We start from the raw sequence: 17,647 nt of genomic DNA on the forward strand, positions 1-17,647 counted from the left end.
AAAAAAAAAAAAAAAAAAAAAAAAAAAAAAAAAAAAAAAAAAAAAAAAAAAAAAGAATTTGGACTTACGTAATACCATACACAAAAATGAACTCAAAATGGATTAATGACCTAAATGGAAGGCTTGAAATTATAAAAGAAAACACAGGGGAAACGCTTTATGATGTTGGATTTGACAACAATTTATTGGATATGACACCAAAAGCACAGAAAACAAAAGAAAAAATAGACAAATTGGGCTTCATTAAAATTTAAAAATTGTGTGCATCAAAAGTCACTATCAACACAGTAGAAAGTCAACTTATGGAATCAGGGAAAATATTTGCAAGGCATATACCTCATAAGGAATTAATATCCAGAGAACTCTTAAAACAACAACAACAACAAAAAAACCCCAACCAACCAATTTTAAAATGGGTGGAGGATTTGCATAGACAGTTCTCCAAAGAAGATATACAGATGGCCAATAAGCACATGAAAAGGTGGTCAACATCACTAATCATTAGAGAAATATAATTCATAACCATAATGAGATACTACCTGACAGTCATGATGACAACTACTGTTGGAAAAAAAAAAACAAAAAACCTTGAAAATTCAATGTGAAGAAAGGAGCGTTAAAACAGAAAATAACATGTTGGCAAGGCAAGGCTGTGGAGACACTGGAATCACTGTGCACTGTTGGTAGAATGTAAAAAGGCATAGCTGCTATGGAAAATGGTAGGGTGGCTCCTCAAGAAATTAAAGCTATAATTACCGTATGATGCAGCAATTCCACTCTTGGGTATAGATCCAAGAGAACTGGAAGATCTTGAAGAGATACTCACACACCTGTGTTCATAGCAGCATTGTTCACAATAGCTAAAATGTGGAAGCAATCCAATGTCCCTTAACAGATAAATGGATAAGCAAAATGTGGTATACAATGGCGTGTTACTCAATCTGAAAAAGGAAGGAAGTTCTTTTCTTAAAAAAAGACATTTATTTGTTTTGTTTTTTAGGAGACAGGGTCTTGCTATATTGCCCAGACTGGCCTCAAACTTCTCACCTCAAGCAATCCTCCTGCCTCAGCCTCCCAAGTAGTTATGTCCTCACATTCATCTCACAGCACTGGGTTTCAAAAGAAAGTAAATCCTAACACATGGTACAACATAGATGAACCCTGAGCACATTATGCTGAGTGAAGTCAGTCAGTCACAAAAGGATAAACTATATGATTCCACTTATATGAGGCACTCAGAGTAGTCTAATTCATAGAGAAAGCGGGCAGAATGGTGGCTGCCAGGGGCCAGGAGGAGAGGGGAACAGGTACAGAGTTTCAGTTTTGCAAGAGGAGAAAAACTTCTGGAGATGGTCGGTGGTGATGGCTGCACAACATTATGAATGTACTCAATGCCATGAACTGTACACTTAAAAACGGTTAAGAGGGCAAATGTTATGTTACATGTATTTTGCCACAATAAGAAATATATAATACATGCTAGAACTAATAATTGACTTTGCAAGGCTACAAGGTACAAGGTTATTAAAATAATACAATTGTTGTTACAAAAAGAACACCTAGGAATACAACTAAGTAGGGATGTGAAAGACCTCTTCAAGGAGAACTAGAAACCACTGCTCAAGGAAATAAAAGAGGACACTAACAAATGGAAAAACCTTCCATGCTCATGGATAGGAAGAATCAATATCATGAAAATGGCCATACTGCACAAAGTAATTTATAGATTCGATGCTATTCCCGTTAAACTACCATTGACATTCTTCACAGAACTAGTAAAAAAAAAAAAACTACTTTAAAATTAATATGGAACCAAATAAGAGCCCATACAGCCAAGACAAGCCTAAGCAAAAAGAATAAAGGTGGAGGTATCATGCTACCCAACTTCAAACTATACTACAAGGCTACAGTAGCCAAAACAGCATGGTACTGGTACAAAAACAGACACATAGACCAATGGAACAGAATAGCGATCTCAGAAATTCTAAGACCACACATCTACAACCATCTGATTTTTGACAAACCTGACAAAAACAGGCAATGGGGAAAGAATGCCCTATTTAATAAATGGTGTTGGGAAAACTGGCTAGCCATATGCAGAAAATTGAAACTGGACCCCTTCCTTACACCTTATACAAAAATTAACTCAAGATGAATTAAAGACGTAGAAGTAAAACCTAAAACTATAAAAAAAAAAACCCGGGCCAGGCGCGGTGGCTCAAGCCTGTAATCCCAGCACTTTGGGAGGCTGAGGCGGGTGGATCATGAGGTCAAGAGATTGAGACCATCCTGGTCAACATGGTGAAACCCCATCTCTACTAAAAAAACAAAAAATTAGCTGGGCATGGTGGTGCGTGCCTGTAATCCCAGCTACTCAGGAGGCTGAGGCAGGAGAATTGCCTGAACCCAGGAGGCGGAGGCTGCGGTGNAAAAAAAAACCTATAAGAAAATCTAGGCAATAACATTCAACACATAGGCACTGGCAAAGATTTCATGACAAAAACATCAAAAGCAGTTGCAACAAAAGCAAAAATTGACAAATGGGATTGAATTAAAGAGCTCTGCACATCAAAAGAAACTATCATCAGAGTTAACAGAAAACCTATAGAATGGGAGAATTTTTTGCGATCTTTCCACCTGACAAAGGTCTAATATCCAGAATCCATAAAGAATTTAAACAAATTTACAAGAACAAAACAACCCCATCAAAAAGTGGGCAAAGCAAATGAACAGACACTTCTGAAAAGAAGACATTTATATGACCAATAAACATATGAAAAAAGCTCAACATCACTTATCAATAGAGAAATGCAAATCAGAACCACATTTTTAATAATGCAAATTATTAATTAATTCAACTATCATAGAAGACCGTGTGGCGAATCCTCAAAGATCTAGAACCAGAAATACCATTTGACCCAGCAATCCCATTACTGGGTATATACCCAGAGGAATATCAATCGTTCTGTTATAAAGACACATATGTTCACTGTAGCACTATTCATAATAGCAAAGACATGGAATCAACCCAAATGCCCATCAGTGATAGACTGGATAAAGAAAATGTGGTACATACACACCATGGAATACTATGCAACCATAAAAAGGAATGAGATAATGTCCTTTGTAGAGACATAAAGCTGGAAGCCATTATCCGCAGGAAACATTGGAAACAGCAAACAACGGAACAGAATATCAAACACCTTATATTCTCACTTATAAACAGGAGCTGAACAATGAGAACACATGGACACAGGGAGGGGAACAATGCACACTGGGGCCTGTGGGAGGAGAGCATCAGGATAAATACCTAATGCATGCAGGGCTTAATACCTAGATGATGGGTTGATAAGTGTAGCAAACCACCATGGCACATGTATACCTATGTAACAAACCTGCACGTCCTGCACTTGTATCCTGGAACTTAAATTAAAAGTAAAAAAATAATTCAGTTACTATATTCTAGAAATGAAAATTGGAAATTTAAAATTACAACAAGGCTGGGAGTGATGGCTCACCCCTGTAATCCCAGTACTTTGGGAAGCTAAGGTGGGAGGATTGCTCGAGCCCAGGAGTTTGAGGTTGCATTTGGTAGAATCAACAAGCAATTATGAAACACGTATTAGAAAAGCCAAGGAGCTAGAACAATTCTGAAAAAGATTATACCTGGAAAACTCACCATCATCTGACTTCAAGACTTATCTATAAAGCTACAGTAAGCAAGACAGTGTGGTATTGTACACAAATCAATATAGCAGGAATATAATCACACATATAAAGTCAATTGATTTTTGATAGACAAAAAAGGAAGGATAGTCACTCCAATAAATGATGCTGGAACAGTTAATCACTTCATCCATTTCTTGCATTATATACAAAAATTAATTCGGATCATATATCTAAATGTAAAATACAAAATTATAAAACTTCTAAAAGGATACATGGGGAGGCCAGGTGCAGCAGCTCACACCTGTAATCCCAGCACTTTGGGAGGCAAAGGAAAGCAGATCACTTGAGGTCAGGAGTTAGAGACCAGCCTGGCCAACATGGTGAAACCCTGTCTCTACTAAAAATAAAAAATTAGCTGGCTGTGGTGGTGCACACCTGCAATCCCAGTTACTCAAGAGGCTGAGGTAGGAGAATGGCTTGAAACCCAGAGGCAGAGCTGCACTCCAGCCTGGGTGATGGAGCAAGACTCCACCTCAAAAAATAAAAAAAATAAAGGCTACATGGAGGAAAAAATATTTGTGACTGTGAGTTAGGCAAAGATTTCTCAGATATCTAAGGCTAAATAATATTCCACTGTATAGGTAACAAATCACCTTCAGTTCACCCAGTCACCTGTTGATGGAAACATGGGGAGAAAATACTTCATCCTTGTAAAAGCTAACTTAATCTGCAGGACAGCTGGTACGTGCACCACACTTGGGGAGACATTCCTATTCCGGACAGAATTTGCTCAGAGGGTGAGCTGGGTGAGGGCTGGAAGTGGGGGCAGATCAGAGTTGGGTAGGTAAGTAGAAGGGTTCCCGGGCCCAACTGAGAGGAGAGGAGTTTCCAAGCTGGAGGCAGCAAGTCCAGCTCCAGCTGGAGCTGCCAGCTCCAGCTCCTGGCATCAAGTTCTGCCAGGATGGTTGTGCATATTCAGGGTGTGGAGCTCTGCAAGAGCCCCATCTCTTCTAAAGGAGAAATCGGGCTAGCGTCCTTAGGACTGACAGACAACATCTGATTGGGGGAGAGGAGCTGGCCAGGTGGCTCTGAACCCCTAAAAGTCTCAGGACAAATTCTCTGTAAGAGTCAGCTGCCTCAAACGTGTTTTGCTTTTTGTTGTTGTTTTTTTTTTCTGAGACAGAGTCTTGCTCTGTTGTCCAGGCTGGAGTGCTGTGGCTCACCGAAACCTCCGCCTCCCAGGTTCAAGCGATTCTCCTGCCTCAGCCTCCGGAGTAGCTGGGATTACAGGTGCCTGCCATCATGCCCGGCTAATTTTTGTACTTTTGGTAGAGACAGGGTTTCACCATGCTGGTCAAGCTGGTCTCAAACTCCTGACCTCGTGATCCACCCGTCTTGGCTTCCCAAAGTGCTAGGATTCCAGGCATGAGCCACCGCGCATGGCCCCTGAAACGTTTCTGAATCTTTCTTCAGATAGATTACACAAGACAATCAAGCAGGAGTGGGAGACTGCTGGTTTTAAAAACAGCACCACTGGTCTGGGGGTGGTGGCTCCCACCTGTAATCTCAGCACTTTGAGAGGCTCAAGTGGGAGGATAGCTTGAGGCCAGGAGTTCCAGACCAGCCTAGGAAACACAAGGAGACCTTGTCTCTATTAAAAAGAAAATAATCTCACAATTTGCTAGCTCTCCCACCTGGGTCCACTTGAAGCGTGATTTTCAAAGTGATTTCGATTTCCTTTCTCCAATAACCCAAACCCACCCCTCTGCTCTGGCCTGTCAACTCCTTCCTCCAGCAACGCCTTCCCCTTCACCAATGAGCCCTCGCTGGACTCCAAGGAGGAAAAGCACGGGTCCAGGCAGACGCCCCTTCCCAGTAAACTAGGACATCGCCCACGCGGAGCCTGCGCGGTGAGCAGAGAGGGCGACAGACACCCGGGGCACGAAGGAAGCCAGAACTCCAGGTGCCTATCCTGAGAGCCCCGTGGAATACGGAGGGCGGTGTCATGCGGCCCAGCTGACCGTGCATTTGGAGAGGCAACCAACCCCATGCTCCTCCAGATGCACCCCAAGGCACACCGGGCCCGTGGAACCCGGGCTCATCCGGGTTCTACCCCAGCTCCCAGCCCAGGGTGTCCCCTGGTGGGGGAGGACGGAGTGTGATATGGGGTGAGGTGGGGTGGCCTGTGGCTGGGGTGCAGGTGGGAGTGGAGATGGGGTGGCAGTGGGGTGGGTGGGGGCGAGTGTGAGGGGATGAAATGTCGGGGTGGAAGTGGGAGTGGGGGGCGGGAAAGGGAATGGGGTGGGGACAGGGGTGAGGGTGTGACTGTGGGGCTGGCAAGGATAAGGAAACGGGTGGGAGGTGGGGCTGGGGTAGGAGTGTGGGTGCGTGGGGGTGGGGGATGGGATGGGAATGTGAGTGTGTGTGTGCGGGGGTGGAGCTGGGTGAGAGTGGGCGTGAGGGGATGTGGGGGTTGTGTGAGGCTCAGCTGGGCGTGGGGCCATGTGTAGTGCTAGGGTGGGGGTGTGGGGTTGATGTTGGGGGGCTATGTGGGGCTGGAGTGGGCGTGGGGGTGCTGGGGTGGGATGCTGTGTGGGGGGCATGTGCGGGGTTGCAGTGGGGGTGGGGGGGCTGGAGTGGGGGGCTGTGTGGGGTTGGGGTGGGTGTTGGGGGACTGGAGTGGGGCATGTGTAGGCTCTGTGGGGGGCTGTGTGGGTCTGGCTTGATGGCACTCACCTTCAGCACCAGGAGCTGGAGCATCTTCCTGGTGCCCGAGGGCAGACGGGCCCCCTCGCCCTGTAAGTCCCATGCTACGGCGGGCGAGGCTGGCTGTGTCCGCCCCCGCCAGGCCCCCGCCACGTCTGCGTTCCTTCCCTCTGCGTTTAGCGCCTCGGGCCCCCAAGGTAGGTGCCCTGCACTCCTCGCCCCCAGGTGCCCTCGCGGACCCCGGGGTCCTCGCCTGCCTGAGGCGACACGCTCCATCCTGGCACTGACACAGCCCCTCGCTCACAGCTCCCGCCTGCCTGGCCTCGGGACTGCCGCACCGACCGGATGCCGGCGCACGCTGAGCAGGCCACGAGGCGTCGGAGACCACGTGGGCCGCCCAACGGCGCAACAACGCTCGGCACAGCGCCACGTGGCGGCTGGGAGGACTGGCACTGGGAGGCGCTGGGAGGCCCGACCCGGGGGTCACATGATGTGTTCCTTTGCAGCCGGCAGGCCACCCAGGCCCTAGGGACACTCCCTTGTCCTCCAGAGGGACGGAGGGGCTGCCTGCGGTTGAGTCTGTTGAAAACCACCTTTGCAAAATTCTAACTGAGGAAATTGTGATGGGGAAAGAAATCAAACCTAACTAACTCCATCTTGCTTCTAACCTTTTTTGAGACGGAGTTTCGCTCTTGTTGCCCAGGCTGGAGTGCAATGGCGCAATCTCCACTCGCCGGAGCCTCTGCCTCCCAGGTTCAAGCAATTCTCCTGCCTCAGCCTCCCGAGTAGCTGGGACTACAGGCATGTGCCACCACACCCAGCTAATTTTGTGTTTTTAGTAGAGACGGGGTTTCTCCATGTTGGTCAGGCTAGTCTCCAACTCCCGACCTCAAGTGATCCACCTGCCTCAGCCTCCCAAAGTGCTGGGATTACAGGCATAAGCCACTGCACCTGGCCTGCTTCTAACCTTTAAGATGTCCTTTTTTATTCCTGGGCGGAGGCCCAACTAACTTTGGGAAGGCAATCAGTCCACGATTTGACTCTGAAACAAAATTGATAAGAGCCTGTGAACCCCAAAGTTTTGAGACAGGTCTCAGTTCATTTAGAAAGTTATTTTGCCAGGAAGGTGAGGTGGCTCAGGACTGTAATCCCAGCACTTTGGGAGGCCGAGGCGGGCAGATCACGAGGTCAAGAGATGGAGACCGTCCTGGCCAACATAGTGAAACCCCGTCTCTACTAAAATACAAAAATTAGCCAGGCATGGTGAAGGGCACCTGTAGTCTCAGCTACTCAGGAGGCTGAGGCAGGAGAATTGCTTGAAGCCAGGACATGGAGGTTGCAGTGAGCTGCATCACTGCACTGCAGCCTGGCACCTGGCAAAAGAGCAAGACTTCGTCTAAAACAAACAAAAAAACCTCTGTCTGTCGAATGCACGGAGAGAGATTTGAGTAACAGTAATAAAAAAAACCTCCAGTCTCCCACACAGCCAGCTCTGCATGAATTACTTTCTCGATTGCAATTCCCTATCTTGATAAATCGGCTCTGTCTAGGCAGTGGGCAAGGTGAACCCATTAGGCGGTTACAAGTTCGTCATTTTATTTTTAAAGAGATAGGGTCTGGCTCTGTTGCCTAGGCTGGAGTGCAGTGGCACAATCATGGCTCACTGCAGCCTCAAACTCCTGGGCTCAGTTGATCCTCCCCAGCTTCACCCTCTCAAATAGCTGGGACTACAGGGATGCACCACTGTGCCTGGATAATTTTTAAATTTTTTTGTAGAGATGCGGGTCTCGCTGTGTGGCCCAGGCTCATCTTGAACTCCTGGGCTCAAGCCATCCTCCTGCCTGAAGCCCCCTGAGTAGCTGAGATTACAGGGACGAACGAGCACACCAGGCCCTCAGCTTGTCCTTGTCACCTGGCAGGGGCCCCCTGTCCTCCTGCTTTCTCTAGGCCGGTCTATACCTTTTTTTTTTGAGACAGAGTTTTGCTCTTGTTGCCCAAGCTGGAGTACAATGGTGTGATCTCAGCTCACCACAACCTCCACCTCCTGGGTTCAAGTGATTCTCCTGCCTCAGCCTCCCAAGTAGCTGGGAGTACAGGCATGCGCCACCACATCCAGCTAATTTTTTTATTTTTAGCAGAGACAGGGTTTCATCATTTGGTCAGGCTGGTTTCGAACTTCTGACCTCGTGATTCGCCTGCCTCGGCCTTCCAAAGTGCTGGGATTACAGACATGAGCCACCATGCCTGGCCCAGCCGGTATCTTTTAAACACTATGAGTTGGAAGACTTGGTGGTGAGGAAGAGTCCTGGTCAGCCACGAATCCCTGGGTCTTCGTGGCCTCCTGGCAACATTTGCATTTGATCTGCACCTTCTGGAAAGGTTCCTGGTCCTGGCTTTCTTCCCAGCTGGCCTTCAGCTAGCAGAGCTCTCCGAGTCTAAATGAGTTAATTTGCTAGTAAGGGAACCAACAAGATGACAAAAGACTGCACGAGTCTGGAGAGAGCATGGAAATTGTGGAGTTACGTATTTTGGGGAACAGAATGCTCACAAAAGCATGCAGTTCTATAAGTAAACTAGATTGCACAAAGTCCGACAGATATGCACTTAATATGTCAGGTAGGATGGTTGGAGAGGTGTGTAGCTGCCAGTTGGATGAAAAATTCACCTGTTCCTTAAATTAGGCTGACAAGGCCTCACCTCCAATCAAGGCACCTGGTACGGCCAACCCACCTGAAATCTCAAGACCTCGCCAAAAAGAGATGGAAAACAACAGGATCTGACTTAAACAGGAGGTACAGGCTGAGCAAGGCGGCTCACGTCTGTAATCCCAGCACTTTGGGAGGCCAAGGCGGGCAGACCACTTGAGGTCAGCAGTTCTAGACCAGCTTGGCAACATGGTGAAACCCTGTTTCTACTAAAAATACAAAAATTAGCCAGGCATGGTGATGCGCACCTGTAATCCCAGCTACTCAGGAGACTGAGGCGGAAGAATCACTTGAACCAAGGAGGCAGAGGTTGCGGTGAGCTGATATCACGTCAGTACACTCCAGCCTGGGCAACAGTGTGAGACTGTCTTAAAAACACACACACACAACACACGAGGGAAACAAGTGGTGTGAAAACTATCTTTTCTATGAAAGAAAACCAGTCATATTACTTTATCATGACATCTTCTAATATCACCCACTGAGCCAGTGAATATCACCCACTGAGCCACCCATGGCATGTCCAGTGAAGAGGGAGTTGGCATGGCACTAACCAGCTGCATGTCTGTTTTCTCACTGGCAAAATCATGGTGTTCACTGAGGTCCCTTCCAGCTGCAACATTCTAGTAATCTTTGAGAGTCAAAAAACAAAGCTAGGCTGGGCATGGTGGCTCATGTCTACAATCCCAGGCACTTCGAGAGGCTGAAGTGGGCAGATCACCTGAGGTCAAGAGTTCACCAGCCTGGCCAACATGGTGAAACTCTCTACTAAAAATACAATACTTAGCCAGGCATGGTGACCTGTGCCTGTAATCCTAGGTACTTGGAAGGCTGAAGCACAAGAATCGCTTGAACCCAGGAGGTAGAGGTTGCAGTGAGCTGAGACTGCACCACTGCACTCCAGCCTGGGCAGCAGAGTAAGACTCTATCGCAAAAAAAAAAAAAAAAAAAATCCAAAAGACAATAATTTTTATAGTTTTTTTTTTTTTTTTTGACAGTGTTTTGCTCTTGTCACCCAGACTGGAGTGCAATCTCAGCTCACTGCAACCGCCACCTCTCAGTTCAAGCGATTCTTCTGCCTCAGCCTCCCAAGTAGCTGAGACCACCATGCCTGGCTAATTTTTTTGTATTATTAGTAAAGATGGGATTTCACCATGCTGGCCAGGCTGGTCTTGAACTCCTGACCTCAGGTGACCTGCCTGTCTCTGCCTCCCAAAGTGCTGGGATTGCAGGCGTGAGCCATTGTGCCCAACCTTTTTTTTTTTTAATGGAACATAATTTCCCATTTTTGTAGATTCAAAAAGCAGACAGAATCATAGTATATGTGGTTCTCAAAATTTGCATATTGGGACCATTTATTGAGGAAAAATAGATTTTACTTTCCATTGGGTGTCTCACCCTTGGTCAGGTAATTTTTTGTTGTGGGTAGTGAGATGTGCGTTGCAGGCTGTTGAACTGCATCCCTGGCCTCCCGCCACTAGATGGCAGTAGCACACTGCCCCACCTCATCTACTCCGTCCCCAGTTTCAACAACCAAAAATGTTTCCAAACATAGCCAAATGTTCCCTAGGGCAAAAGTGCCCAGGCTGAGGCCTGCTGCTCTAGATGTAGTTCTCTAATCAGGATTAAATAATGTACATAAACTTTATTCATCATTGTCTTTATGTTGTAGTAGGAAAATTAAGGCATTTCATGAAAAATGAGATCAGTTGTACTAATACAGCCAAAGGTCTTAACTATCATTTCTCACCTTTAATCAATAAACATTATTCTTCTTTAAAGATGACGAAAAATTACTCATATTAAACATAGTAAAAATAAGTATCATTAGTCAAACACTACATTTCTAACCTCTTTACATTCACTAATGCTCTGGAACACAAACAATGATGGACTTTTGTTATGGCTTTGTGTTTCTTTAAAATGTTAACTGGGCCAGACGAGGTGGCTCACGCCTGTAATACCAGCACTCTGGGAGGCCAAGGCAGGTGGATCATCTAAGGTCAGGAGTTCAAGACCAGCCTGGACAATATGGTGAAACCCCATCTCTACTAAAAATACAAAAATTAGGCTGGGCATGGTGGCTCACATCTGTAATCCCAGCACTTTGGGAGGCTGAGGCAGGTGGATCATGAAGTCAGGAGATTGAGACCATCCTGGCCAACATGGTGAAACCCCGTCTCAGCTAAAATAAATAAATTTTTTTTAAATTAGCCAGGTGTGGTGGCATGCGCCTGTGGTCCCAGCTACTGGGGAAGCTGAGGCAGGGGAATCACTTGAACCGGGAGGTGGAGGTTGCAGTGAGCCGAGATCGCGCCACTACACTCCAACCTGGCGACATAGCAAGACTCCATCTGAAAAAACAAAATTAGCTGGACGTGGTGGCTGGTGCCTGTAATCCCAGCTACTCAGGAGGCTGAGGCAGGAATATTAGGAGGCGGAGGTTGCAGTCAGCTGAGATTGCCATACTGCACTCCAGCCTGGGTGACAGAGTGAGACTTTGTCTCAAAAAAATACAATAAAATAAAATGTTAACAAAAATAGATTTTTAATTTGGGAAACACAGTAACTAATGCCATTTGATTTTAAAAAGAATTGTATCTTAATCATTAAGCTAAAAACACAGCAAGAAAACAATGACATGGTCACTTGATGGGTGTCTCAGTCTGCTTTTCACCATCTAGTAAGACACCCTTAAAATAATTCCAGCAGAAAGTCTCACAAATTCATCAACCTCCAAAGCACACGAGGGAAGGTGCTAATACAGTGGACAGCAAGAACCATAATAGCAGCAGAACATGTTATTTAAATTTTTGAAATAATAATACAGAAGTAGGAACCCTTGTGAAATCATGTTCTTGTTTTGGTTAACAAGATCATTAATACTTTATAAACTTCATATATGTGGCATACTGTAAGGTTTAAAGAATAAAATAAGCAAGAAAGCACCCTAAAACACATGACATAAGAAACACCATGCTGGGTGCAGTGGCTCATGCCTGTAATCCCAGCACTTTGGGAGGCTGAAACAGGTGGATCATGAGGTCAGGAGTTCGAGACCAGCCTGGCCAACATGGTGAAACTCTTGTCTCTGCTAAAAATACAAAAGTCCCAGCTACTCAGGAGGCTGAGGCATGAGAATCGCTTGAACCCATGAGGTACAGGTTGTGGTGAGCCGAGTTTGAGCCACTGAACTCCAGCCTGGGCTCTAGGCAAGAGTGAGATTCTGTCTCAAAATTAAAAAAATAAAAATAAAGAAATACTGCATTACAGTAACTTTTTAATTTTATCTTTTGAGATTAAGTCTCATTCTGTCGCCCAGGCTGGAGAGCAATGGTTCCATCTTGGCTCACTGCAACCTCCGCCTCCCGGGTTCAAGTGATTCTCCTGTGTCAGCCTCAGAGTAGCTGGGATTACAGACATGCACCACCACGCCCAGCTAATTTTTGTATTTTTAGTAAAGATGGGGTTTCATTGTGTTGTTCAGGCTGGTCTCGAACTCCTGACTGCATTATGCACCTGTTTCAGCCTCCCAAAGTGCTGGGATTACAGGCGTGAGCCACCACACCCAGTCTACAATAATTTTATAGGCACAAACTTCCTTAAGTTTCAAGCAAGTGAAATTCAACCCTCATTATTCATGAGGACTTCAAGTAAGCCAGTTTACAAACAAGCTCCAGCACTCTACAAATGGCTCTTACTTAGTACAGAGTTCTTAGGATAAATGTGTTTATACTTTGACTGAACAGTCACGTGGATATCATAAAGATGGCGACTGTATATCACTATCCGGTGAAATTGCTTGCCTTCCTTCATGATTTCTTCAGTCTTTTTTTCAGTAGACATAAGATTTTCAAAAAAGTCTGAATCTTCTAAGTATAGCTCATCACCTGAAAAAGGAAAAAAATTGATTTTACTTTTAAATACAAAATTATTTTTCACCATGGCAAAATGGATACAATTTTAATTCTTTCTAGTATTACTGTTTAAATCACTCTGATATATTAGTGACATACCAATCAGTATTTATTTTGATCTATTTCATATGTTTGGAACTGAGATAGCTGTTAAATCAGTATTTCTTTATTGTGGGGTTTTTTTTTTTTTTTTTTTTTTTTTTTTTTTTTTTTTTTTTTTTTTTTTTTTTTTTTTTTTTTTTTTTTTTTTTTTTTTTTTTTTAGTCAAAAAAAAAAAAAAAAAGTTTATTTGTTTTGTGTTTTGAGACAGGGTCTCACTCTGTCACCGTTTGTAGTGTAGAAGCACAATGTTGGCTCACTGCCACCTCCACCTCCCGGGCTTGAGAGATCCTCCCACCTCAGTCTCCTGAGTAGCTGGGACTACAGGCATGCACCACCAGGCCTGGCTAAATCTTGTACATTTTGTAGAGAAGGGGTTTTGCCATGTTGCCCAGGCTTAGATACCATCTTAAACGGTCTCCTCTTTCACCGTTTCTCCCTGAGCCCCACTCCCAACATTTCATCATCCTAAGGGTAGGAAAAGAAAGAAAATGAAAGGTAAGGTGCCCTTTTTCTTTAACTAGAACAGAACTGATCAAAGGTGTTGAGTTCTAATTTCCCTTCTCTTAAGCTGTGTCCTGGGAAGAGAACTGTGAAGAGCTCTCCGGCTATATGGTGACTGTTCCTTTTACCATGCCTCTTTTTTTTTTTTTNTTTTTTTTGAGATGGGAGTCTCGCTCTGTTGCCCAGGCTAGACTGCAGTAGCACAATTGGGGCTCACTGCAACCTCCGCCTCCCGGGCTTGAGCAATTCTCATGCCTCAGGTTCACGAGTAGCTGGGATTACAGGTGCCCACCACCATGCCTGGCTTATTTTTGTATTGTTAGTAGAGACAGGTTTCACCATGTTGACCAGGCTGGTCTCAAACTCCTGACCTCAAATGATTCACCCACCTTGGCCTCCCAAAGTCCTGGGATTACAGGCGTGAGCTACTGCGTCTGCCTCTTTCTTGTGTTTTTAATATCCCCTCACAACTTCCTAGCCAAGAGTTTTCTTTAGGCTCATAAACATCTGTGACTGGAATGTTTTCACTGTGAACTGTAACTTTTATACTAGTTTATGACTCTGTTTATTCAATATTGATATTAAGATTGGCCTTGATATCCACATACTTTTGGTATTTCAAAGTCGGCTATTCTGATCTATTACCTTCAGGTTAATTTAGAGAAATTCCATCAAAACTGCTAAATTTCCCCCCTGTACGTTGAGTAACTTCTTTTATTTTTTATTTTTTTGAGACAGAAAGAATCACACTCTGTTACCCAGGCTGGAGTGCAGTGGCACGATCTTGTCTCACTGCTACCTCCACCTCCTGGGTTCAAGTGATTTCCCTGCCTCAGCCTCCTGAGTAGCAGGGATTACGGGCATGTGCCACCACGCCTGGCTAATGTATATTTTTTGTATGTTTAGTTGAGACAGTTTCACCATGTTGGCCAGGCTAGTCTTAAACTCCTGACCTTAAGTGATCCACCTGCCTTGGCCTCCCAAAGTGCTGGGTGTGAGCCACTGTGCCCGGCCCTGAGTCACAAATCTTATCGCTGTTTGCAGGAACTAAGCAGACAGCCATGACAGCAGCTCTCAAAGCCCTACTCTAAACTGCCACTGCTATGAAAACTCCATCCTGTGCTCACCCCACAGCAACTGACCATCAACAAGCTCCCTAATTCAAATTAGGTGACAACTTATGAGTTCTCATAATTCAAACTTAAAATGCAAAAAAGTGAGAAATTACATGAGAAAGACCTTTGTCAACGTCTAGGAAATATCCTAATATAAATATATGTGTATGTATGACATTATGCAGAATTTCTGGTTATAATAAGTAACATGGATATTTTATAGCCTTTGATCTTCTCTAGCTAATACCCTCTAGACTATAAAACACAGGCTGTAATTCCTGTTTCTGTTGGGCAATACTGCCATGCAGCCCAGGGCACTGAATGTGAATACTAACAAAAGCACTGAGGCTTCACTGATTTACCTGGTAAAATCTGGAGTGTCCCATCAGCAGTTAACAAGGTGATCGGCAACCACCTTTCCAGTCCTTCTGATGCACGATCCAAGCAAAATCTGTGCAAGTCAGAGACAGAGGCAAAGTTTGCAAGTCTTCTCACTTCGTAGAACTGTGGGGGTGCCAACCAAATTTCTTTTGATAAGAAACTTTCAGTCGCCTCTGATGGAGATGACCACTGTGAAAGACAAAGGCAGGGCTTCCTAAGATTTATGCCATAGACAGTGTGAGGCTTGAGCTAAAGAGACCAGTACCTAAAGTAGAATTGAAAGTGTAAAATGAATTCCTTAATGTGCCCTGTGAGATCCCTCCGACAACATGACAGGATTCGGTGAAGAAAGCTGGGCTGATCCTCTTAAGAGGTTACTTATCAGGACACTGATCCTCAGAACTAGTAAAGAAAATAGGGCAGACACCTGAGGCTTGACCTGGGACAGCTGTTCAGCTAAAAGGTGAGAGATGCAGAGAGGACAAGGTGGTTCTGGTCACAGCTGAAAGAAGAAAGACTCTGAAGGGCATACTCATCACAGTAGATTGAGAATGTGGTGCCCGTTCATTCCTCCAGGAAATGAGTATTTGGCTAGATCCTGAGGATATGATGATGGACACCACAAAGCTCTCGTAGGCCCTACGGGGACTTCGGCAACCAAAATGCTCTGTGATATATGCCATGTGGTACAACAGTGGTGAAGCATCAGGAGCAACAGCAGCTTTCAGGAAGCCAGCAGGCATGACTCAGCCTACAGTTGACAGAGTAATAACTTGGTAGGGTTTCAGCCAGGCAGTGTTTGCCCAGTGTGGTGGCTTCATTCTACAACCTCCTCTTCTTCCTGAGCCTACCTTCCATAGACAGTTAGATAAAGAGCTGATTCAATGGATATGGAATAACCTCAAAGGGTTGTTCTTTAGTTGGTTTACTAAATATCCACTTATACACCTAGGGGAAACTGATTCTCACCCACAACCCCTGGGATTTGGAATTGATTTCTGCTTTGGATGACTGTAGGTCAAAGGTTTGCAAGCTTGTATTGCTTAAATATTGACTGAGAAGCCCGTGAAGCCTTCACATTCCCAGGGCCCTGGTATGCACCCAGCAATCTAAGAGTTCAGCAAGTCCCCTAATCATCCTGCGGTTGGCCAAAACTGCATTTGAAAAACAGAGCTCTGGGCCTCAAAGGACCACCCAGTCTCTCTCCGTTATTTCCAAGGCAACCATACGAGTTCAGTGATAACAACGAAGACAAAGGGTTAAATGGCAGGCATCAACCCACTTAATCCAGCCTGTTTAGGTTAGTCCAGACCACAGGTTACAATACCTTATCACTTACTGGTTACTTCTTACTAGCAAAGCACTGTTTCAAATGCAATGCTTTACTGCTGAGTGCAGTGGCTCACACCTGTAATTTCAGCCACCTGGGAGACTGTGGTGGGAGGCCAGTCCTACCACGGCCAGGGTTACTGCTTAAAGGGAATTTCCAGCCTGCAACCCAGGGAGCAAGCGTCTAATCAGAGCCCGGGATTTTCACTGGCTTGAGACACAGCTTGAAGTTTGGGAAGCCCACACAGCAGAATTTGGGAAGCAGAGTACAGAAGTCTCCCTTTAGGCAAGACGAATACTTTTCCAGATCCCTAGTGGATGCCTGAAGCTAAGGAAGTGTTGAGCCTTATACCAACTATGCCCTTCCTACACAAACACACCTATGATAAAGTTTGACTGAAAAATTAGGCCCAGTGAGAGATTAACAATAATTTATAATAAACTAGAACAATGATAACAATCCCTGTAATAAAAGTTAGTGAATGTGGTCTCTCTCTCTCTCTAAATATCTTAATATTTTCAGACCTTGGTTGACTGAGGGTAACTGAAATCATGAAAAGAGAAACCAAGGATAAAGCTGTACCTGGGAGGAAAGACCTACAGAGTAGAGCTCCAGAACTCTGTGTAGGACGCCTTTGAATCTCTGCTGAACACTTAATCTATGCATGCATAAGGTGAAACCATATGAGACCAGGAAAGAATGAGGCCTCTTTTTTTTCCCTATTATTATTATTTTACTTACCACTATACGCACAAGGAAGGAACGATTTCTGAAGAAAGAACAATTACCTGAGAGCTTTAAGATTAAACTCCCAGAGCTCACCTGGGGCCAAGGATTACTGGAATTCCTTCCAATCACAGTGCAGAGATCATGTTGAGAATAAGCAGCACTCGAGTAGACCTCATAAGGGTTACACACAGGAGCGCAGCTAATGGCCAGGTGCAGTGGCTCATGTCTGTAATCCCACCACTTTGGGAGGCAGAGGCGGGCTGATCACATGAGGTCAGGAGTTCAAGACCAGCCTGACCAACATGGTAAAACCCCATCTCTTCCAAAAATACAAAAATTAGCCAGGCATGGTGGTGCATGCCTGTAATCACAGCCACTCGGGAGGCTAAGGCACGAGAATCACTTGAACCAGGGAGGCAGAGGTTGTAGTGTGCCGAGACTGCACCACTGCACTCCAGCCTGGGTGAAAGAGTGAGACTCTGTCTCAAAAAA

At 45.1% G+C, this 17,647-nt stretch overlaps 2 protein-coding genes across 2 annotated transcripts in view; both read right to left on the reverse strand.

Annotated features, from left to right (window-relative positions):
* The window catches only part of TDRD12 (tudor domain containing 12), an 89,293-nt gene extending 82,642 nt beyond the window's left edge, over positions 1-6,651 (reverse strand). The window contains 1 exon segment of the mRNA XM_037729826.1: positions 6,406-6,651. Within this exon segment, the coding sequence (XP_037585754.1) occupies positions 6,406-6,651 (246 nt within the window).
* A 5,934-nt stretch (positions 6,652-12,585) lies between these two features.
* NUDT19 (nudix hydrolase 19) overlaps positions 12,586-17,647 on the reverse strand; it is a 9,030-nt gene continuing 3,968 nt past the window's right edge. Inside the window, exons 2-3 of the mRNA XM_017504258.2 lie at positions 15,078-15,285; positions 12,586-12,970 (exon numbers count right to left, since the gene is read on the reverse strand). Of these exons, the coding sequence (XP_017359747.1) occupies positions 12,765-12,970; positions 15,078-15,285 (414 nt within the window). The 3' untranslated portion in view covers positions 12,586-12,764. The remainder of the gene's footprint in view (positions 12,971-15,077; positions 15,286-17,647) is intronic.

Source organism: Cebus imitator, unplaced genomic scaffold, assembly GCF_001604975.1.
Source record: "Cebus imitator isolate Cc_AM_T3 unplaced genomic scaffold, Cebus_imitator-1.0 Scaffold318, whole genome shotgun sequence".
In the NCBI taxonomy this organism is placed as follows: domain Eukaryota; kingdom Metazoa; phylum Chordata; class Mammalia; order Primates; family Cebidae; genus Cebus; species Cebus imitator.